Below are 24,501 nucleotides of genomic sequence, written 5' to 3'. Positions count from 1 at the left end.
CAAGACTACTTTTCCTCAGAGTTGCAGGTTAAGTCAATTTAGAAAACAAATGTGCAACCGAACTTCTGAGTAACGCAGTGATGGCTTAAGATTCTGCAGCACAAGCAAGGGCCGCCACCTTTCCATTTTGTCATGGTGAACATCTATTGAGGTGCTAAAATATACATCGAGTGCAATGCCGGGGCATCGGCAGTACAAAGGTGGACAAGATGCGAGTCTAGCATTAAAGAGCTTATGTAACCCACCTGTAAGGATAAGAGACTATTACAAGTTTAAGAGTACTGGGAAGCTTGAGCCCAGAAGTTACATGGCCTTTGATTTCTGTCAATTTATCTATCAAAGGGGAGGATTATGAAGTATGGGACAGCAGAAGACTCCCTGGAGAGGGCTGGCTTATTTCTGAGGCTGCAGTGTGGGCAAGAGTCCCGTGGCCATTCTGGCAGGAAACCAGCCCCCGCCCACCTAGAGCCCCAGAGGCAGAAGAGGAAGAAGACCACGTGCAGATGAGCCGTGGCCAGTCAGGTCAGAGACATTTGATGGGCAGTGTAACCAAAGTGCCCAGCCAGGCTAAGAGGTACCTGATGGCATTGCTAATTTGGTGACTAAGTAGCCAAAAAGAGGTTCTTAGATAACGTGCCTATAGGAAACAGCCAGCCAAAGAGAAGGTGAGGAGGCATGGAGAACACATGAATGGTGAAGCACAGCTAAAGTTGACGAGTCAGCCCAGGCCTGGACAACCCATCCAAAGAGGAGAGAAAGCTCAGATGGGCATCTCCTCCCCATCACATCCTTAGTAGGACTTAATCAACTATTTATTGAGTACTTGTTATGGAGAAACAAAGCAGTGCACTGGCCCCGAGCCTGCTGGAGGAGACAGACAAGTGAACAGATAGTTAACGGAAAACTGTTGTTAAGTAGGATAGTGGAGGTGGCAGGGAGGGCTAAAGCTTCCCGGACTGATGACTGCCTGGGAAGAGTTATATTAATAGAAGATAAATCGGAGATATTCAGGCAAAAAGGAGGGTGGGCATTCCCCATGGTCAAAGACATGGCCCTGGTAGAAAGACAAAGGCTGGACGCCGAGCTGCCTGGTCTGCGTCATGTACTTGAGAAAGTGGCTGCAGAAAACTCTGTTGATTGAACTGTAATATGCCACAGGTTTTGGCTGAGCGCAAATACCAAAAAGAAAAGAGAGAAAGGCAAGACCCTTTAGACTGTAGGCAAGAGTGGGGTTGAAGGAAGGTGAAAATATATCCTGGTTTGCTTGGCCGGTCCTGGATTATGCCTGTTAATTACATTTAGTACCCTTTACACTCTGAGAAATGTCCTAGTTTGGATGATAAATTATATGGTCACCCTAGGTTTGAAAAATACATCACATAGGCTGGCTTGAAGAGTAAACCAAGAGAGGAAAAAACAGAGACCAAAGACCTGAAAGCGAGGATGTGGTCATAGAGTGGGGTATCAAATGAGTTTAAAGTTTCAGGGGTGGGTTGGTTCCAGGTAACCACAATGTCCAGGGGCTGGGGAACAGAAATGGGAGTCTGGCACTTCATTTCTCGGTATCAATGTTCCTCAAGATGATGACAGGTTCCACGGTGAAGAAAAGGACTGCGTCGATAGTGAACAAGAGTGGAAGTTCTGCAAAGTGTCTAATCAGACACAGAAAGTGGACTGAAGCTCAGACTCCCGAGCAGAGGGCAGGGGTCCTCTCCCCCTGACTGAGTGCCTGAGGCTGTGCTGCCAGTTCCAAAGCTAGAGGGACAGTTTCTGTCTTTTTCTTTGCTTTATCCTCTGTGTCTGGGGCTGTGTGTGCTCACTAAATACCTATTGAATGAGGGAAGGAAGTGCTTTGTATCTGGAAATCACAGGCATCTGGGAGAGGGGTTTTATTCCTTCCATTTCACAGATGAGTGAGTAGGCTCCGAGGGGTTTATTAGCTCGCCAGTTGCCTACACCTAGTAAATGGCATGGCTAGAATTCAAACCAGCCTGGGATCTGTGTTACCCCAAAGCTCACATTATTGATTACTACACTATGTTAGTTTGGGTGGTCAAAATAAAACCCACGATAATTTGTTTGTGTGTGTGTGTGTGTGTGTGTGTGTGTTTATTTAGTTGTAAAGAGCTTGTTACATGTTAGGCATTATTCTAAATGCTTTGTTCATATTTAATCCTCTCATCATTTAATCCTCACAACCACCCTGTGAGGTAGGTGCTGTTACTATCCCCAGGTTTACAACTAAGGGAACTGAAGCCTGGCAACCTGGTTCCAGAGCCCACACCCTTAATCACTGTGATTTGCTGCTTCTTGACTTCTCAGTGAATTTGTGTGCATGCTTACAAACAGTATGGTTTCGTTGCTTCTCGTGAATTCTTCTGTTTATAAAGTCCAGATTTCAAAACTCTCTTCAGGCGCTGAATTAATTCTACCTGAGTCCAGTGGAGAGTTCTGCAGCACAGCTAGTCACCAGAGAGTAATGGTTAGAGATGTGAGATTCTGTGGAAGGCCTGTTACACACAGCAGCAATCAGGCAAATAAGAAAAAAAGATTGCTAGAATCTGAACCAAAACGATGAGAGTCTTAGGGAAGGTACAACAAAGCACTTTGGGAATACAGATGTCTAGAATGTTTGAAAAGACAAGATGGTAATAGAACTCTGAAGGTGTGAGGATATGTCCCAGGCTCCAGTGAAAGTTATAATGGAAAGAATAATCCTTCACAAGTTTTCCCTGGGCCTTTGTCTGACACAGATTAACACCAGCAGAGTGGGGCAATGTAGGTACCTGACGTTGCTGAGAATTTCTGGGGAAGGGCAAGGAGGTGAGAAGCACATGATAAATTCACAAGATTCTTTTTTGCTCTAACACTTCATTAAGGAAGCGGCACTTAGCTTTGAATTCAAGAAGTCAATAAACAAACCACAAGAGGAAAATGAAATGTTCTTTTTCAGACTTGCACACCTACCCCTGTGAAGCGTGAACCTTATAAGGGAGAAGTCATCACACTGAAATCAAGAGGGACAAAAGAAGACTCTACAGCTGGGACCAGGAAATAGACCCACCCCTGATCTGGGTGCTGTTGGTAAGGGATAATGGACAAAGAAAGTATTCCTTGATGGCAACATATAAATATGGCATCTCTCTCTTTATAAGCATTTGAAGAGTCCAGGGTAAAGGTCAAAGGCTTCTAAGTGACATAAGACTCAAGTACAGTGTAGCTAAGGGAAGACTGATAAAAGACCTCTTGACACAGAACAACACTTAGATGAACCTCCAAATTTATTCTCTGAGATGTTAGGAAACATTCAGCAAGAGCCTTGGAGAATCAAATATGCGCAAGAGGCCATAGGCTGGTAAACACAGAGAGACCTGTTACCGAGGAAAGCTGTCACTGCTTACAACAGGGAGTACAAGTTCATGGTCAAAATTTATAAATTGATTAAGAATTTATCTGGAAAAATGAATTTTCATATTGTAAAAGCAACTGTATTCTAGAACTTAGAATGAATGAAAAATGAATCAAATGTAGCTTTTGGGGGATAATTTTTCAGGAAAATTATTGGATAGTATTTGGTGTACTTTATTTCACACTTGATTTTTGGAATAATATTATAGATGTGGTCATTTTTGAGTGCTTCATCAGTTTTCTCTTAGTATTTTGACATAGAGATCTTTCTTTCTTGAAGTACCTGTTATCTTCTTCCTTGTTAATTTTCTTTTTCTTTTTCTTTTTAAGTGTTTTCTGGTCCTGCTCCGCCAGATGCCTATTTGACAGAGGCTTTGTTGTGATTTAAGCATCTCTCTAACTTCACTTCCACTGACTTCATGAAATCTATATGCTTTGTCAGTTTTGCAATGTCACTGGGCTCTAAGGTTTTTTAAATTTGGGATACATTTTCAGGTGTTTGCAGAATAATCTGCAAAAAGCTTACATAAAAGGCTGACATGATGGATAGATGCTTGTGTTAATTAGAGGCACTCTTTGTTAGAGGACTCGTGTTATACATACCCCGTTCGGCATTGCACATTTTCACATTACAATAACCTGTGTTTTCCTCCATAAACTCCATGACCTGAATAACGAGGCTTTGTGCACTGTGTGCTGTGCTTTCTTTCATTAGTGAGAGTTGTGAGCCTTTATTCTATAGCCACAAGTTTCAGCTTCTTTGTCATTTCCTGACTATTGGAATTATTCTTGCAAACCAGGAAAATTGTGTTAAAAATTCAAAGGAAGATTAGCAAGAGGAAGAAATTCTATCGAATGCTCTAACATGCTTTTCACAGCATTTGCAGGAGCAGGATTAGAGTTTACTTTGATGATAGCATTTCTTGAAGGTTAGGCTTGAGTTCTGCATCTGTTTGTTAGAATGTTACACCGAGTTCCTTTTATTCTGGGCAAAATCAAAGTCAGACAAAAAGATGTTGCTGTTCCCATCACAGTTAAACGTTGTCAGCCATGGAGAAGCAGGCCTTACTTCAATTCCCCAAGATCCTTTTGAAAAATAATCGCTCCAGGCCTCTTTGATTTCCTTTCAGAAGCAATTGCTGTCGTTCTCACTGTGACTTTGCGGCTGTGTGAGATTGAGGATATAAATGAATATTATTGTGATGGAAAGTCTTTGTGAAAATTCATTGATGATACTTTAAAATGTCATTTTTGCTTGTGCTAGATTTCTTTGAATTTTTAAAAATCACTCTTTTGGTTAAAGTTTTTTTTTAATGGCAACATTTGTTTAAAATAGCAAACTCTAATTTTATGTTCTATTATAAGTAATAAACATTTAAATCTTCATTTTATATCTTGTTATCTGAATTACATGTGTCTTCTAACTAGTAGGATTGGGATTCAGGGAGGTTGGTTGTGATTCAAAAGCATAATTTCCTGTGTGACATCTGCTTCAGCAACTCCTGGAAATCAGGTCCCTCAGCAAACCCCATGTCGTCAAATTAGATATTCAACCTTAATATAACTCCAAGGCAAATTATCCAATCACACTGACAAGTGCAGGATTTGAAGGAATTAAATGGAATCAGCATGGCTGAAAGATGTTGCCGTGATATCCTCTTTTCTGTGCTTCCTGGTCTGTACTGGGATCCTTCTGTGTGTGCAGAGAAGCTGAGCTTATATTTCTTCTCCTGGGTAACCAGGTCAAGAGGGATTTTTAAAATGTGGATCAAGTGAAACTCAGGGCAATTATGCTCTCATTGCAGGTATATCTGCCCCTGACTTACTTAGATGGGGGTATATTCACACATTTCACAAAGGGTAGTAGGAATCCAGTTTACGCAATTGTAATTTGTATTGAACACACAGAAAACAGGACAGTGAACTACATCTAAAGAAGAACCACCGGTCTTTTTTTCTCAGGTAAGAGACACCGTAAAATATTTTATGACTTTTAGTTTTCCCCTCCGCTTTGGTTGACAATAGAAACTCCACAGTAAGATGACTGAATCCTCTGGAGAAAAAAATAATAAGCCACTTTCTTCTTTAGAAGCCAAGTCTCACTCATCCTTTAGTATTTAACTGAAATATCACTCCCTCCCAGAGGCTTCCCAGATCCAACACGACAGGGTTAGGTCCCACTTTTATGTTCCTCCACAGTACGGCACCCCCTGTACCCCATCACCCTACCATATCTTACTGCATGATAATTACCTGCTTTACTTGTCTGTCTCCTCCAGCAAACTGCAAGCTCATGCAGGGGAGGGTCTGTCTGGTTCACTGTTATTTCCCTAGCGTTTAGCTTAGTGCCTGGCAATCGATAGGAATTCAATGGGTATTTCATTTCTAAATAAAGGAGGAGGTGAAAGAATTCCTTCTAAGTTCCTAGATTGATATAGATGAAGTTAGTGAGCATTCTCAACAAAACTAGGAATAAATTTTGTGGTAAGGGTGTTTTAAATGAAGAATACAGATTCACTACCAATTTGACAGATCTATTTGGGAGAATGAAATAGCTATAAGATTCTGCATCAACAAAGTCATTTGAAATGATTAAATGGACCTCTTTACTGCTTTTACTAGGCTTTGTGGCAAATATTTTGCAGAAACATAGTTCTAAATAACAATATAAGGTGATTAGAAAACCTGACTCAAGCTATTAGTATTTTTACCATGTTTTTGGGATTTCCACTGATATACACAGTAAAATCCCTTCGTCACAAGACAATTGCATTTTCAAGGTCTGCACAAAGAATCGAGGTAATGAGTAGCTTTCCTTCTCTACATTCACCTTTCCTTGCCTCCTTCCTCTGATGGGCAGTGTGACGTACTGGGAAGAAAAAAAGTGTGAGCTCTAAACTTTTATTTACCAGCTATGAGGCCTTGAGTCATTTTTAAAATTAATATATATTGTGAACTTATTACAACATACAAAAAGCAAAAAAACAAAACAAAACAAACCATAATCATACCTAGGTACCTATCATCCCATTTAAGAAATAAAACTTTACCAATACAGTTGAAGTGCCGTATTGTCTTCTCCTTTTTCTTTTCCTCTTCCTCCCCCAGGGGAACCAGTGTCCTGAATCTGGTGTTTCAGTCCCATGACATCTTTTAAACCTTTGCTATATATGTACATATGTCTAAGCACTATGTTGTCTGTGGTTAAATCTTATAAAAGTATTATATAGTGTGCATTGGTTTTTTTGTTAGTTTGTTGCTGTTTAGTATGTATTGTTTTGATTCCTGCTTTTTTGCAGTAAAGGTGTTTGCGAGATGTTTTGATAGGTCTCGCTCTCATTAACCATGTTATTGCTACATAACATTCCATCCTATAACCATACACAACCTATTTCCTTAGTATTTTCCTGTTGATAGGCATTTAGATTGTTTGCATCGTCCTGTTGTCACAAACAATGCTACAGGAAGCATTTTTGTACAGGGTTCCCTGTATACACCATGAGAGTCTCTCTAAGGTAACCGCCCTCAGTAGAGACGAGTGAGAATGATGGGTCCTAAAATGTGCACGTTCTTCTCTTACTTTGCTCCCGGCAAATTGTTCTCCTAAGTGGAAAGTTATGCCCTCAATAATACAGTGTAAGACTTGCATTGTTCCACATTCTCATCAACGTTAGCTATTGTCCAATTAATTACTTTTGCCAATCTGTTTAATAGAAAAGGCATCTTATTGGAGTTTTAATTTACATTTTCCCAAGTGCTAAAGAGGCTGAGCTCCTTTTCGTTGTGCAGTTTAATTGGTCTCTGTCCCTAAGCCTCAGTTTCTTCATTTATAAGACGAGAATGATAATAGTATCAACCTAACCCATGAGTGTGCTGTAGGGTTACTAGGCCCGTACTGTCTGGTCAGCACATGCTAGTGAAGATTACTGTGCAAACAGCCATGTGATGAGTTAATAAATGGCGTGCTACCCAGAGACTGCCGAAGTCTTGACTCTTCTCTTTCTGTGGGGAAGCTCACCAGGCTTGGTAGTGCCAGCTCCTTTGGCAGCTCCAGAAATACGGAAGCCAAGACTGGAAGGGCAGAGGGAGAGCAGGCGTAGGATGAGAGTGTAGCGTGGGTCCAGAGAGAGCTCTGAGGTCAGTGGACATAGTGGTCCAGGGGCCTGGCACCATACAACCAGTCTGAGCAGGAGCACCAGCTGAAATATGTGGAATGGGTAGAGCCTGGCTCGCAAATGCCACCTGTAGGTCCAGCAGGTCCCCATATCAGCATCTGCCAGCTACACCTGGGACCCTCTTCTCTCAGTGTTTTCTCTGCCCTCTGCTCGCGCACTGTACACGAGGCAGCATCCTACAGGGAAAAGATCATGGGGCCTGTCGCAGGCTTTAAAGTCACAAAAGCTGGTTTGGAACCAGTTGCGCACAATACTTCTTGACTTTCCTGAGTCTCAGTTTCTCTATTGACAAAGTGGTTCTAAACAACACTTCCTTTGCAGAGAGTTTCATTGAAAGGATTCATTGAGATGATACCTGTAAAGCCTCTGGCTTTCCACCAATGGAAGTTCAGATTTGTCCTCTTCTCATTGCCCTTCTCCCACACTAGCTTTTCCTTTCTTCCGTTCCTTGTTTTTCCATCTACCCCCTGAAAACCTAAATAGGTTAATTCAATCTCTTTATGTCAGACCCACTTTCTCCCTTTCCTTCTTTTTGGAGAATATCTGTGGACAGGTTAAAAAATAAAAATCAGTGGACCTATTGTTTATTAAACACCTACTGTTTATGGAACATGGAACCACACCCCTTCCTGTTGGCTGCCACTGTCCCTCAAATGCAGTGAATGGAACAGAGAAGTGCTTGATGAAACCTTTTTGAAGGAGTGAATTAATCTTAGGAATAGAAGATGATGATGATGATGATGATAGAGAGAAATAATTCATGAATGAAAATAAACAGTAGAGCAAATCATTGTTTGTCTTCAGGGGTCAGGACTGCATTTGTTTTAGGAGCTATCCATAGTGTGTCAGGAGACTTTGTAAAAATATAAATGACCGGTTTTGAAATATATTTGCCCGTGTTTTATCTCACCTATACAAATAATCTAACATGGGAAAATAACTATTATACAGAGGGTGCCAAAAAAAATGTATACACATTTTAAGAAAGGAAAAAAAAACTATTAAAATTGTAATACAATGAATGATGCTAGCATTTATTTGATTAACGCCATAGTTTGAGCGAATGTCATACTACACATTGCTACCATAATTCATTCAATTCAACTTTGAAAAATAATACATAGATAACATCTCTTAAAATGTGTACTTTTTTTTGGCACCCTGGTATTTATTACGCAAAATAGTTTCAACTGCATTATAATTGTAAATTCCTTGAGGGCAGGGGCAATTTCTTAATAGCTTGTGCCCCAAACCACACCAGCACAATGGTTTACACAGGGTAGAACTTTATAATGGGCTTAGTGAATTGAAATTACAGGAACACCCCCGCCCCTCCCTCTCATCCATGGCTTCACTTTCTGTGGTATCAGTTATGCACGGTCAACAGCGAAATAAAAATACTAAATGAAAAATTCCAGAAATAAACAATTCATAAGTTGTAGATTGTGCAATATCTGAGTGGCCTGATGAAATCGTGTACCATCTTTCTCTGCCCTTCCTGGGCATGAATCATTCCTTTGTCCATCATCTCCATGCTGTATACGATCCCCACCCATTAGGCAACCATCTTGGTTATCAGATTAATTGTTGTACTACTGCAGTGCTTATGTTTAAGTAACCCTTATTTTACTTAATAATGCCACCACATTCACATAACTTTTATTACAGTATAGTGTTATAATTGTTCTATTTTATTATTAGTTACTGTTGTTAATCTCCTACTGTGCCTAATTTATAAATTAAACATTGTCATAGGTGTGTGTGTATAGGAAAAAACATAGCATGTATAGGATTCAGTACTATCTGACATTTCAGGCATCCAGTGGGGTTCTTGGAACATATCTCCCAAGGACAAAGGGGGACTACTATAATGTATCATGGCTGAGAGGATTTAGAGGAAAACGTCTGAATTTGGAAAGGTTTTCTGAAGGAAAAAATTTTTAAATATTGCTTTATGATGATACCCAGGCCTGGCCGAAGAGCAAAAGAAATACACTTTAAGAAGGGGAATGGTACAACAAAAGTACAGGTCAGCTTCAGCCAGGGTCATCAGCCATAGAGGTTCACCAGGGACTGGCCATTGTGGCTCTGTGGGATAATGGGGGTTTACATAACAAGCTGCTGCAGTAAAGATGCTTTAACAGGACTTTCCAAGAATTGCTTAGAACAGGATGTAGGCTCCACAAGAATACAGAACCTTCACCATTTTCTTTAATGAAACCTATAAATGTGCTCAATAGATTCTTAATATAACATTTATTAGGTATCTGGACTAGCGTTAAGCTCTGTACAGACACTCATTTAATGCTCTCTGCAGCATTAAATGCTCTCATAGTACCTGTGAGATAGGTACTATTATTATTCTGATTGGGCAAGAAAACAAAGGCTAAGAGACGTTAAGTAATCGCCCAAAGCCACTTAGCTGGTCAGCAGGTGACCCAGGTGTTAATTCTGGTGCATGTCACTCCACTTGATCACTCTAGTGAATTCAAGACTTTCAAAAGCACTCACTCTTGAATGATGATCATTAGAGCACAGGAAAAAAAAGTCAGAGCAGCTAAGAGTCATTAAGAGCTTACCGCTATGAAGCCCCTACCTACTTTACAAGAATTAGTTCATGTCATTCTTCCAACAATACCAGGAGGTGAGGACCCCCATTTTATACATGGTGAAACTGAGGCACAGAGAGGTACATTATCTGTAACTTCTCAGATCCCAGATATTGTAAAGGACGACCTGGAAGAGGGTCTCCAAGACGTATGGAGATTTTCAGGAAACGGTTTCTGAACCACCCAAGACAATACCAGTGGAAGTGCATCACCTCGTCTCAACAGATTTGCTGGAAAACTTTCTCTAACTAGTGATCTCTGTAACACAGGAAGAGCAGAAGACAGGATTTTCTGAAATCGATGTCAGTTCTCATGGAATTGATTCAATTCTTTCTAAGAAATCTGGCATTCAGGTAAGGATGCTTCTCTTAGAGGAGCCTGAAGCATGAGTTGTCTTCCTTGTATGCATTTTATTTAAGAGAATTGAATCCAGATTTGTTGTTTTCCCCCTTGCATCTTAAGTCAAGAACTCAGGTTGGAACTATGGACTGGTGAGTGGTGGGTGGGATTGACTCAGAGGCAAATGGCTTCTGAGTCGGCTGATTCTCTAGGTGTGTGACCCTCTGCTGCTGAGTCAGTGCCAGGGACCAGTGGGAGCCTGGTCGCAGCTGGCCCCTCCAGCCATCGAGGAAATGAACTTGAAGCAGTGTCAAGTCTAATCCAGGGCTTTTTCACATCCATCAGTGCCTCTTGCCATGGAACACCCTGCATGATGCAGAGTGGGGTTGACTCCAGAAACCCGATGTCAGCCCAGCTCTGCACCATTTGCTTGTGTGGCTCCTGCAAGTCACAGCTCTGCTCTAAACCCCCATGTCTTCATTTTCTCATGAAGGAGGTGTCATTGACTGTGTGGGGAGGCACTCAAGAGCAGGGACTCTGGAGTCAAATTGACTGGATTCAAAACTTGCTTCTGTCACCACCTTTGTAACTTGGGCAAATTACTTAAACTCTCCCACCCTCATATGTTCCATCTGTAAAATGGGAGAATAAAAATACCACCTAGGGTTTGGGGGAGAGATAAATGGGATAAGGCATAAGTACTTAACACTGTGCTGAGCACAAAGTAAGCCCTCCATCAACGTCAGCTACTGGCATTCCTTTGTGCTGGTCTGCTGTATTCGTCTATGTGGAGGCAGCATGAAGTCATCTAACACCATCTTAGGAACGGTCAGTCCCCTCTGGGTCACAGTTTATGGCCATTGTTGCTCATCAGTGCAATTACAAAATTAAAACTCAAGCCAAAAGACACAACAAACCTTTCTGCAAAAGAGGTTCTAGGGTGATTGATTGACTATTATCTTCCTATTTACTTTTATTGTTTCCTTGATTTAAAAATTATCACATTATTTCCCTCCTAGGTGCAGGAAAGCACATCCTCTTGCCCCAGTCAACTGTGAAACCACTAGAGAAAAAAAACCTTGCCGTTTTCTTTTCAAATCTCATGAACCAACTAAACATAAGTCTTTCAGTCTCATAAAATATAGTATTGTGTTAATTACCGAGGAATGAGATGTCAGTAGTAGATGGAATTAAAATATTTCTGCAACTAATTCTTCCCAAGTCACAAATGTTTCAAAATTTTATTTTCATAGAAACCAAGCTTAAATCGTGGGTGTTTATGCCTCAAACTTGTGTTAGGAGAGAGAGAGAGTGATTTGCTGGATGAAGTCTTCTTTACATTCAAATATGGATCAACTTAAATTTCATTCACACAGGAAGTGAGAGGATCATAGATTTGAGGCCAAAAATGTCTTTGAGCCCCACATAGAAGAGATGAGGAAATGGAAGCCCAGAGGCGATGGGGCCCTGGGCTCCACCCCTGGCTCCACTATTCCCTACTAGTCATGCCCTTGTACAGCCAATGTTTATTGAATGCTTATTGTGTGCCAGGTATTGGCACCAGAGACAAAATTGTGAACAAAAGTTGATGTGATCCCTACCTGCCTGGGAAAAACAGGTATTTATCAAATAATCACAAACCTGCCTAAATGTGTAACTACTTCAAGTGCTACAAAGAAGAGCTATACAATAAAATGAAAACCTGGGAGAAAAGATTTGATGATTTGGGGAATGGTCGGGGAGGACTTTCCAGAGGAGGTGAGACCTGAAGAATGACTAGAAGATAACCAGGCAAAGGAGAGCAGGAAGAGTCTTCCTGCAGAGAAGTATGTGTGGCTGCGGATGCAGAGGGCAAGGGCCTGGAAGTGTGAGTAAGGTAATGAAGTTTGAAGTAGCTGGTGAGGGAAAGAGAAGAGAGAGGGAGACGGAGACAGGGAGAGAGGATGGGGCGGGAGAGAGAGAGAAAGAGAGAGAGAGATTCTTTTTCTTAAACCTCACCAGGGAAGAGCTCCGGGTCTTTTATTCAAATAAGGAAAATGAGGAACAGAGAATGGGGAAGAAATCAAGGTCACAGGAAGGGCAGACTGGAACACCAGCCTCTGGGCTCATGGTCCAAAGCTCTCCTCTGTGGCTTGAGCTATAAAATAGGAGAGAATACATTCAGTCCTCTAACTGCAGAAAGCTTTGGTGTCTTTTGATGACATGTGCCAGGCACTGAGCTAGGTGCCAGGAATATAGCAATGAAGTACCAGCTCAAAGTCCCTAAGACTAGACAGACGAGGAAATCAGTGGTTTCAGTACAGGGTGGTAAGGACTGTGGCAGTGGCAGGCTGCTTTGGAGCAGAGAGGAAGGATACCAACCAAAGGTCCCTCTGTAACTCCAGTGACCTCTTCTGGGTCATCTTTGCTCACCTCTTTTCCTCTGCCCTCCCTGCTAAAGTTTCTTGTAGCTCCTGCAGCTCTTGTGTCACATTGCAGTTATAGTCAACCCCACATCCAGAAGGAATACTTGTATTGGTCACGGTGATTATTTTTCATATAACTGACAATAGATGTTCAAACAAAAATTTATACACAGATATTTATAGTAGCATTATTCATAATAACCAAAAGGTGGAAACAACTCGAACGTCCACCAGCCGTTGAATGCAAAATAAATTGTGATCCGTTTCCCCTGCTATCCAAAAGTGGAGCGTTCCTATGAAAATTTTCGTAAGCTTGAATGGCATAGAGTGAAGAAGCAATGACCATTAATTTATATGGAAAATCTTTTGAGTGTTCCCAGACTCGAAAAAACCCTACCGAATTATACCAAATAACGCATCAAACCCAGAAAAGTACTAACATACAGTAAAAGCAGTGCCAGCCTTGCTGCTGAAAGTGCGTGTTGCCTCTACAATAGCTCACTGCAAACAACGCTGAATGCGATTTTTGCTCATCACTTTTTTTTTGTAAAAGCAAAAATCCTCTTCAGTTTTCTTTTGGTTAGTGAAAACAGGTACTCATGGAGGTCTTTTTTAAAAGTGAAGTGGCCTAACGCGAACTTTCAAGAAGCGGGGGATTCCTGTACATCCATATAATGGAATATTATTTAACTGTGAAAAGGAATTGGAGTACTGATACATACTACAATACGAATGAACCTTGGAAACATGCTAAGCAAAAGAAGCCAGACACAAGACCATGTGTTGTATGATTTCAGTTATATGAACTATCCAGAATAGGTAAACCCATAGAGACAGACAGCAGATTGGTAGTTGCCAGGGGCTCAGGGAAGAGAGAAATGGGGAGTGACTGCTTAATGGGTATGAGATTTCTTTGTGAGATAATAAAAAGTGTTTGGAAATTAGAGAGTGGTGAAGGTTGCAGAACATTGTGAATGTGTGAAAAGCTACTTTAAAATGGTTATACCGGTAAATTTTATGTTGTATGTGTATTTTACCACAAGGAAAAAAATCCAAAACTTAAAAAAATTAAAAGGCCCACGTAACTATTTTCAAATAAGTTGGTTAATGTGAGGGATTTGGGAGTTTAAGTGGTTGGAAAGTTTGAAAGAAAGATGGCGAGAGGGGAGTTGAAAAGTGAGTATCTCCTAATGACAACAAAACATGTTCACACGGCCAGCTGCAGTGCCTCTCAGCTCTCTTCCCAAATTAAAAAAACCAAGTCCTCCTGATGATCAGAGAGGGACTGTGAAATGGGCAGAGACTAGGACTCAGCAATTGTCACGGTGAAAACACCATCAGAACCCGAGCTGGTTATGGAAACAGTTTTGTTATGTCGAGTTATTATAACAGCATTTTCTTGACTCACATTCATTTGTTAATCGAATGAGAGCGTCTGGATCACCTCTCTGTGCCAGTCATTGTACCTTGCAGGCTCCACCTTTACTGCCAGTGAGGTCACCTACTTGTACACTCCACCCATTCCTCACACTGAAACTCTGTGGGATGGGACCTCCAACAAGTGACTTTGTTCACGGTCATGAGACGTGACCACAGAGATCTGTGGTCAACAGGCTCCCGAGATCATGTCCAAGGGCCTATGCTGTTCACCGTCCTCTGCCCCTTTCTAAGCTGTGTGGCCTCAGGCAGGTCACTTAACCTCTCTTAGCTTCAATTTCCTGCACTAGAAATGATAACATCTACCCAGTCTAGTCATAGGCTTATTGTGAGGCACACATGAGAAAATAAAGTCTATAAAATTGGTTTGAAACTTATCAGATGCCGGAAAGAGGTAAGAGAGCGCATTTTTTAGAGGGGGTAAAGGGTACAGGTTTTGGAGCCCAGCCACCAGTATTCTCTACCCAGCAGACCGTGGACTTAACCTCTCCGAGCCTCAGGTTCCTCTTTACTGGTCAGTGGGGGCAGTAGCACCATCAGAAGTTTGTTGTGAGGTTCAGATGAGATGGATGCACACGAAGCAACCAGCAGGAAGCTGGAAAGGAGTGAGCTATAGGTAAATGACAGTGACTGCACGCTTTCCAGCCAGCGCCATTTCCCTGAGTCACTGCAGGCCCCTGCAAAGGGACTGCAGGAAAACACGCCAGTCAGAGCCGCCTCCCACACACCTCGTGTTTGTGTCTGTCCAGCAAGATCTGACTGGGCCTGTCACCAACTCGGGCCTGGTAGCTGTGGCCCCTCCTGAGCTGCGCAGCGGTGAGGATGCGGCTGCAAGAACTGCCGGGCGGTGGGCGGGGCGCACGCTGATTTCAGCCGCTCCTGACTTTCCCACACGCCTGGAGCTTTCTAGGCTCCTCTCAGCACTACAGACAGACGTCATGAGAGTTGTTTGTTCTCCACTCCCCCACTTTCCCAAGGTTTGTGTTCTTTTCTTAAGTGGTTTACAATATTCTGAGTTACTTTACATCTTATGGGCAACTCACTGTAAATAATTCTCTAGTCTTGGCAGCTTGTTTTCTCCATTCTAAAAACCACGCGGCACCCCTGCCAATCAATATTTACTGGCTTTGCCATGTTTTACTGAACATCAAGAAGATGCAGACACAGCCCTCAGAGAGCTCATGATAAAAAGGTTACAGGGAAAGGAGTCTAAAAGTTACCAGGTTTCTTGGGAGAGTACGCATGTGTACTAGGCAGGAAGGGCTGAGATTTCAAGAGTTCCTGAAAAAAGGATTTTCTTGTTGTGTTTTATTTTTCATCCTTTCCTTTCCTTCTTTTCTTTTCTCTTCTGTTCTTTTCTCTCTCTCTCTCTCTCTCTCTCTCTCTCTCTCTCTCTCTCTCTCTCTCTCTCTCTCTCTCTCTCTCTCTCTTTCAGCAACAAAGGAAAAATGCAGCTTCCTGAATCTTAATTGTAGGATCCTAGAATCTACAATTATGCCACTGGATCCAATGGGAAAGGGAAAATGAAAGAATGAGTTAGTGTTTCTGTTTATTGAAATTCTTTGAAGGACACTGGCTTTACACTAAAAAGGAAGCACCCTTAGAATAAGAGTGAGGCATGGTGTGGGCAAAGACTCAGAAGCCCAAAAGGCAGTGCCTCATGCACCAAAGGACACATGACAGGCAAGGAGCCCAGAGCTGGCATGAGAAGAGGGCTTTCATCACTTCTCAGTGTGTGGCCTGGGGAAAGTCACAGAACCTCTCTGAATCCCAATTTCTTGATCCATGAAATGGGAATGATACTAGCCACCCTACTTACTTTACTGCATTGTCAAAAGAACCAAATAAAGTTTGTGGACAATAAAACAATATGCATGTAATGAGTAGAATATAATTACATCAATGTCATACTCAAAAAAAGTTACTCTGGGAAGTTAGTTTGTGGGAAAAAGAAAAAAAAAAAGATTGAGAACCAGAGAGATTGTAAAGGCCACGGGAGATTTAAAAATAGATTGGTGAGATCACAGTAATAACAGAAGGGCAGTTTTGCAGGGAGAATGCCAAGAAATGGAGAGAATAACTGGGACCTGAACAGGAAGTTCAGCCCTGGTGACCGAGGAGAAGGAGGTGTTGCCAGGCTCCCCAGGAGGAAGCTGGAGGCTTTGTTCCATGGTATGCTGAGAAATAGGGTTGGGAAAAAGCTAATGATGTGTTGTCTGTGAGTCACTGTACCATCCCTATTGAAGGTCACATGCAAAATCCAGAGCCAGGAACACATGCCAGCCAAGGTTAGCACTGCGCTCAAGAACCTGCGGAGAAGATGCGCTGGGCCAGGAGGACCAGGACAGTGAAATGAGTTGGACATTCTAGGCAAGTTTGGAGAGAGCCCAGCAGCAGGCCGTGGAGGGAGGTCAGAACAAACATGCAGATATCTGGGCAGAGGAGGCTGCCAGCAGGTGTAAGGACCCACCACAGGGATGGGGTTGGAGGCCAAGACCAGTTTGGAAGGAGCTGGAATCCTAAGCAGGGTGGCAAGGATGCTACTCCACCAAGAAGGAAAGCTGGCAGGCCCCCTGGAATAGGACCAGAGAGGCAGGGCAAAGGGAGTGGAGTTGATTTCCAGAAGTGAGACACAAGGATTGTGTTCAGGTCTTGCTACTCCAGACAGCCATAAAGGACGGTGGGCTCCTGGAGACCTGGAACCATGTCTCATTCCTCTCTGTAGCCTTACTGCCTGGCGTTCAGGAAGTAATCAGTGTTTGCTGGAATGAACCAACACATGATTCAAAATACCGAACACACTTTGAATTTTATTCCCCTTTTTGTTGGCTTTTGACAGCCTTTGGCTTTCTTCCTAGTGCCAGATAGCCAATGTGGATACCACCCTCACTATCCCTTCTGAGATCTCCTGACCGTCTAGCACGTGTCTGACCCCTTCCCTCTTCTTCATATTGTGTATGCTCTGAGGATGGCTGTGTTTCCTTTAGTGGCTTGTTTCCGTGGCAACTTGTTCCTTCATTATGGCATACCCAACCTGTTTGTAGTCACCAGGCATTGCCGTACTGTACCTTATTCAGTTCCCAGCCGTGTTTGCATCCTGTCCTGATACAGAATGTCTTTCATTAAGAGAACATTGCCTTCTCAGAAATTAACTTTAAAAATGCATTTAAACACATTATGGCTTGATTGTTTTCAACTAGAAATATAACATTTCTGCACAACTTCCTTGCCAAGAAACAAGTTTCCCTGTCAGCTGTTTTCACTGACTCTTTCCACAACTTTTTTCTCCATGAATATTGTAAGCCAGCCCTGGGAGGAGGCTCCAGGAGAAGGATTTGGCTCCAAAAATAATGTCTCAGACTTTCACCAACTTCTGTAGACTTTACCCCTTGATGGTCACTGTCATGTTCAGATGATCAGCAGTCTCGCCCTCAACACTGAAGAAGATCTAAACACCATCTCAAGAAAATGTAGGCACAAGAGTTACGATGCATATTTCATCTTGTTGCACTGTGTTATTTTTATCAGACTGGTCCATTTGCGTTTTTCAGTCTCCCAACATGGGTTTCATCACTTTAATGACATAAGACCTATCTGACCCGTTCTTAGAATGTATCTTGTCCCACGCCTAGAGTGTCTCTTGACCATAGTCTCTTTCTCAGCTATAAACTTGTGAGACTTTTAGAAAACACTCAGATGGAGCCCACTGACGCCAGCTGAGGAGCGTCTCATCTGTACTTTTCAAGGTGGATGTTCACACCGGCTGACAGAACTGTCTGCCACATAATTTCCCCTTGTAGCCAGAATAAATAGTCCCATCCTTGGTCCGGCAGCCAGTCCTGTCCATCACTTGGGGCCCTTCACCACCATTCCTTGCCTTCCAATAAAACGCCATATTGATTCCCGCATTTGGTATCTCTCACTTATAAGGCATCTCATGGCTCAGATCACTATATTGCTGAGGTCTTCCCTCTAGATCCTTTCCTCAAAGCTCAGTGAGTCTCCAACGTAGCAGATCATTTATTTATTTATTAGTTTCAGGTGCACAAAACAAAGTAATACTTAGATGTTTATCATTTATATCCCACACACTGTGTCAACCCCTCTCCCCTCATCCACTATCCCTCTGACATCGCACACAGCCATTACATTTCCACTAGCAGATCATTTATTGTGGCTAAGGTATAATTCCACATTCCTTAGAACAACTTTCCTCCGACTGTTCATCAAAAATTCACTTTTGATTTCTCCTGCTCTTTTCATGCCTGCAGTTAGAGCTAAGGTGCACCAGAACATACGTAAAGTTCATCCTAACTGTGCAGCTATACTATGACCAACTTGTAAAGATATTTTCTAAAGAGTTGGGTTTGCCTACTGTACAGCGGTAATTCATGTAGGGGAAAGTCTTTGCTGGTTGTTCACTATACTGGGTTGAATTATGTCTCCCCCCGCACCCCCCCCAAAAAAAATGTTCAAGTCCTAATCCCTTGTACCAGTGAATATGACCTTATTTGGAAATAGTGTCTTTGCATATGTAATAAAGTAAAGGTGAGGTCATACTGAATTAGGGTGAGCCCTAATCCAACCACTGTTCTTATAGAAGGAAGACTGTCATGTGAAGATGAAGGCAGGAATTGGAGTTATGCTGCCATAAACCACAGAATTCAAAGGATTGCCAGCAATCACCAGAAGGTGGAGAGACAGGGAAGGATCCTTCCCTACCTTCCAATACTGTGAGAACATACATTTCTATTGTTTTAAGGCACCTAGTTTGTGGTAATTAGCTATAGCAGTCCTAGGAAACCAATACTACATCCATTCACCAACTGGAAAATTAGACAAACGTGAGAGGTTTTTGAATCTCTAGAATTTTGTCCTGCCTGCAGGGTTCAATGCGTCCATGAATAAATGGAAAATTTCTCAGTTTGTTTCTTGGATGATAACACTTTCTGTACTTTTGGATGTGAGGAAAAAATGGAGTTCTCCCTCAACTGATGGTGATAACATTATTATCCATGAGGCATTAGACCCTTATATTGGAGATACTACCTAAGTATTTACAGCTCCTCCTGGAGCACAAACGCCTGAGATCCTGATGAGACTATTTGAGAGCCCTCTGACCGTGCCACACACCACTGGACCCTCCCTTCAGGCCCAATGAGTAAATTAAATATGACCATCTGAGTTAACTCATTAACTTCCAAGTGCAGCAGGCAACTGGGTGTTGGATGTAATAAGTAACGGGAATTATAAATGACCATTGTAAATTCTCTTCCAAGGAAAAGCTCTGAATAAAGTGCTCTTATAATTTTTTGTTGTTGTTGCTGTTGTTTTTGGAGAAGGAGTTCTAGCGCTGGGAGGCAATGGGGATGCTAAAATAGGTGTGGAAGCAAACGCAGTGGTTTTGTTATTGGAAGAACAGCTCGGTCCTTTTGCCCACACAGTAAAGAATTACAGATCAGCCAACATGAAGATGTAGAGTAAGGAAAGTTTATTAAGATACGTTCTAAGGGAAGAACATGCCAAGTCAAGAGAAACAATGGCGCAGAAGGGTTTGTTGCCTCTGAGCCAGCTCCGCATGTGTGACAGATAGACATGGGTCATTTGATTGACGTGTGTGGGTTATATAACCCATTCCTTTCTGCTCAGGCCCTTACCCATAATGCACAGAGAAAATCCCGCAGGGGGGAGGGGCGGTTAAAACCACAATGCCAATTTATTGTAACTATATTATAATTAATCTAAAGGTTGAACAAAGGGTAAGCTTTAACATTCTGTGCAGGTGTCAAAAACCAGGTAATTCTGGATGGATTTTAATTCCCTCTTATCAGGATGTTCTAACCAAAAATGAGTCCCTAGAAGTTGGACCTGGGTGGTCCCTGGGGAGTGGACCTGGGCCTTGCAAGGCGCCATTACATTATCACCCACCCCTCCTGTTGCTCATGCCTGCCTTCTGCCTAACAGTTTGGTAAGGAAATGATGGGAACAGTCAACACTGGAAAAAGGGGAGAGTTAAGAGATGCTGTAGCAACAGAATTGGGTGGGTATTGACTAGAAGCAGACTTACAAATAAAGCTGACTCCTAAGCTGCGAAAATCTGAAAATGTTTGTTTGGGTCACTGACTGTGGTGGGGAACTAATCTTTGACATAAAGAAAGGGGGGAATGAGGATGAAGATCTGTCAGATGCACAGGCTAATGGGGCTTCGTAGAGCCTTCAAAATCACTGACTCTAAGTGCCACGTTTTACAGCAGAGGAACGGAGGCCCTGAGAGGTGAAGCCACTCAACCACAGTTCCATGGCTTACAAAAGGCAGAGCCAAAGTCCTAATCCTGTACTCTTTCCAAATTAGAAGTCAAGAACTGGAAAAAGAGGGAAGGCTGAGACCTAAGGATGCAGATTTTGTAGAACCCCACTTTATAACTGGTAACACACACATTTCCCAAACGGGAAGAGGCTACACACCGCAAGCTCATGGTTTGACAGCTACTCTACTTTTTAAAATTAATACTGGTATTTATCTCTAACATTTAAAGATTAGGCAAGTTCCCATAAAAATCTGGGTGCCTGGCTGCTCTGGGAGAAGTCAGTCGATCTGTGAGAAACTGAGTAGAGCTGCCCTCCCTTCAGATGGGGTGTGCACAGGATGTGTGGCCCCCTCTACCGAGCCAGCTTCACAATTTATATTAACTACATGGTCCCTGGAGTTTGCCACCCCTGGAAGAGAGGAAGAAAGGGAAAGGCCCTGAGCCGGGGGCCAAGATTTGAGACTGTAAATGTCAGGCGGGTAAAGAAGCCAAGGAACCCGGCGACAAGCAGAACCAGAAAGCCCAGTTCACAGAAAAAGAGGGCTTGACCAAAAATTCAGGGACAGAGTTTTCATCTGTTTTTAGACAAAGTAACAGGATGTGGAAACCAAGAAAAAAGAGGTCAGTTCTCCGTACTGCACAATGGTGATGACTTATGCAAAACATCCTCTTTCCTATTTTTAACGAGATCACAGAAGCTTCATCAGAAGACTTCCTGCTGACTAACCCTGTTGAGGCACCTTTCTCTGAATTGCATAAATGCCATCTACATAGCCTCAAGAACATTTGAGAAGAAGAAAAACACCTCTGAAGACTACTGCACACAGAGCATTCTTATAAATAGTGTTCTGAGTGGGCTCAGGGTGTTGTGGGCCACAGCTTTCTGGAAGGTGTCTAGGATTTCATGGCTGAGTGATGCAGAGGCTCAAAGAGAAATCATTTGTTTAAGCTGCATTAATGCTCCCGTGATATTTTTGCACTCGAAAGTATAGTGAGGAATGATTCTAGTGTAGATAACGTGGAGAATTAGGACAATTTTTCAGCAAAACTATTTTCTAGTTGTATAAATATCCCTGTAGCAGGAGTAGGCATTTTTTTTTCTTTAGAAAAGGAATCAGGACTGAGAGCCAAGGGTTCTGAATGCCTTATAGGCAAGAACCACGTTGTGACAATGGCAGGACGTGAATGTCAGCAGAAACCTCGGTGGTCAAGGAATGCGGCCCTTTCTGATTTTACTGAGGGGGAAATGGAGGTATTGGGGTTGCTGGAGGGGTCCCCACTGGGTCTTACCACCTGAGTGCACCCTACTGACTCCCAACTGCCAGTTTCTGCATCTCTTTGCCTGGGGACTTTTTTCAGAACTGAGGAAAGCCAGACGTGCCAGGAAATGAATATCACCCCGAAGCAGCAGCAGCCCAGAATCAGAAACTGGTAGGACGCGGTGTGTCAATACCCTTGTCCTTCACCCCTCAGTGGGACAATGCCTAGGTGTGGCTTCTGCAGCAGTTTAGCACAGAGAGAGTAGGCTGCTGGCTTTGGCAGGCAAATATCTCGCTGGAAGTTAATAACGTAATAATGTTTTGTTTCCTGTGTGTGTGTGTTATGTATAGTTTACACATGTAAAATGTATATACTGTGTGTATATTATATATGTGTGTAATATGGATATATAATAAATAATGTAGATATGTGTATGTATACATGTATATTATTTTTATTTATGGAAGGTGATACTGTTCTTCTGTTTACAATGATGTTATCAAGTTTCCTTTTAAAATGACCTTATTTAAGTAAAAATGCTGAATTCATTTAAAGAACGGTTAAGTAAATGATAGGGCTTGACCTATGCCGATGTGATAAAACATTATGGAGGTTGTGTATGAGTGAGTGAAGTTAGCCTGACGTCTTCCTGCTTTGTTCTGCAGATCCCTCAGGTGCCCCAGGAATTGCCAAGGTGGACAAGAGTTGGGAAAGCAGGCTCCAAGCCACCTACCTTTATGTCAAGCAGAGCGACTGTGTCTTTGCCGGGTTGGGAAGTGGTGAGCTAAAGACTGAAATAGAAGAAGGGGTCTGCTGCTTGAAAGAACAATAGTTAATACGTTTGAAAGTCTCAGATGGAGCCCAACACTCAGTTGATCAAGAAATTGAGGCCTGGAGAGTTTAAATGCTACCTTCCAATTCCCACAGGGAGGCTGTGACAGAGCCAGGACGAGGCCCCATTCATGTAACGCCCACCCGTGCTCTCCCCACTGTGCTCACTTTCTGAGGAGGCTGGACTCGGATAGGGCCGTGAAGGGCGGGAGGAGGTGAATGGGGAGAGAAGACGGGGAGCGCCTCACAGATGGGAGGCCCAGGAAAGCAAGGGTGTGAAGGAGAACGCAGGTGACTCTTGCCGGGCTCAGCTGGAAAGAGCTTTTTGACTAAAGGGAGAGTTTAGGCAGAGGAAGAGTAAGGAATAAAGTGAGGAAATAGTCTGGGATCAGATTGGAGGGGAGCTTGAATGCCTGCTGAGGGCAATGCTAACTCACCAGGACGGGTGGGTCCAGATCTCTGAGCTGGGAAATGACATGCAAAGCATGCTCTGGGAGGCAGCGCAGTAGAGAGTAACTATGTTCGAATATTGTTTCCAGAGCGCACTGTGCGCAATGTACTTAGCCTCTCAGTGCCTCTCGGTCCTCATCTGTACAACAGCAATAGCAGCAGAACCTCCGTCATGTCATGAGATTTTGGTGAAGATTAATGGAAATTATACACCAAAAACAGTCTCTGGTACCCAGTAAGCACTCAGTAAATACATAATAGCTATTATGATGTTTTCTAGGAAAGACTGAATTGTGTCCAGAGAGGAAGTGCCTTGGCTATGCAAGTTAGTAGCAGAGCCAGAATTAGAAGTCAGTTCTTCTCCTTTCTAATTCAACACTTTTCTTTCGTTACCTCATGTTTGAAAACAATGTATCATTTATTTTCTTGTATGTATTAGCATTGCCACTTGCAAGACATAGCATCCTTCTTGTCTCAGTGCAGACATGCTTCCACAATGGTTCCCTTTCGGAAAACAATTTTGATCAATTTCTTTCACTCCTTAATTAATATATCACATTTAGTGGGAGTGCACGGCTCCCTTTGAAAATGCAAGACTTTCAATTTTCAGGTCTTCAGCCACTGACATTGCAACCTGACTTTAAACCTTATGAAATTACCTATGACATTTAGAATTTAATAAGTATTCTGATTGCTTCATTGTGTCTGTGGAGAAAATAACATTTATTTTGACCAAATCTTATCTTTTCCCTTTTTCATCAAATAAATCATACTTATGAGCCAAGAGCTTCTGTTGTTTTTTATGATTCATTGATCAACCATGAAAGAACAAACAAATCAAGTGCTGAAACTTGGGTGACATCCTGTTGGGAATTGTCTCCAAGAGAATGCAGTCTCCCAAAGAATCATAGAATTTCAGAGATGGCAGCTTCCTCAGAGATTCTGTGTTCCAGTTTTCTTCATGTTTATAGATGAGAAAATTAAGCTCAGAAAGATGAAGTGACTTTTGCAAAGTCATCCAGCTAGTTGGTGGTAAAGAGGAATTTTGAACCCACTTTTTTTCTGACTTTGAGTCCCCATTACATCATGTTCTGAATCAACTCATGGATTTCTAAAAAGACTTCCTGCATTATCAGGCAGGCCAAATTCAGCTTGCCACTTGTTTTTCCAAATGAAGTTCTACTGAAATGCAGTCATGCTCATTCATTTACTTACTGCTTATGGCTACTTTCTTGCTACAGTGGTAGATGGGAGCAGTTCCAGCAGAGACCATGTGGCT

The 24,501-nt window shown here is 42.4% G+C and overlaps 1 protein-coding gene across 2 annotated transcripts in view; it reads left to right on the top strand.

Moving 5' to 3' along the window:
- DPYS (dihydropyrimidinase) overlaps positions 1–19,664 on the top strand; it is a 92,610-nt gene extending 72,946 nt beyond the window's left edge. Inside the window, exons 9-10 of one of the 2 annotated variants that reach the window (XM_033126837.1) lie at positions 2,954–3,084; positions 18,974–19,664. In XM_033126837.1, coding sequence (XP_032982728.1) covers positions 2,954–3,058 — 105 coding nt within the window. In that variant the 3' untranslated portion in view covers positions 3,059–3,084; positions 18,974–19,664. Of the gene's footprint in view, positions 1–2,953; positions 3,085–3,738; positions 4,668–18,973 lie in introns of those variants that run through there. The other variant, XM_033126838.1, reaches the window with a different exon arrangement.
- Positions 19,665–24,501: the final 4,837 nt, after the last annotated feature.

Source organism: Rhinolophus ferrumequinum, chromosome 14, assembly GCF_004115265.2.
Source record: "Rhinolophus ferrumequinum isolate MPI-CBG mRhiFer1 chromosome 14, mRhiFer1_v1.p, whole genome shotgun sequence".
Lineage (NCBI taxonomy): Eukaryota > Metazoa > Chordata > Mammalia > Chiroptera > Rhinolophidae > Rhinolophus > Rhinolophus ferrumequinum.
Note: the sequence above shows the minus strand (reverse complement) of the source record. Positions and strands in the feature narration are given on the sequence as shown.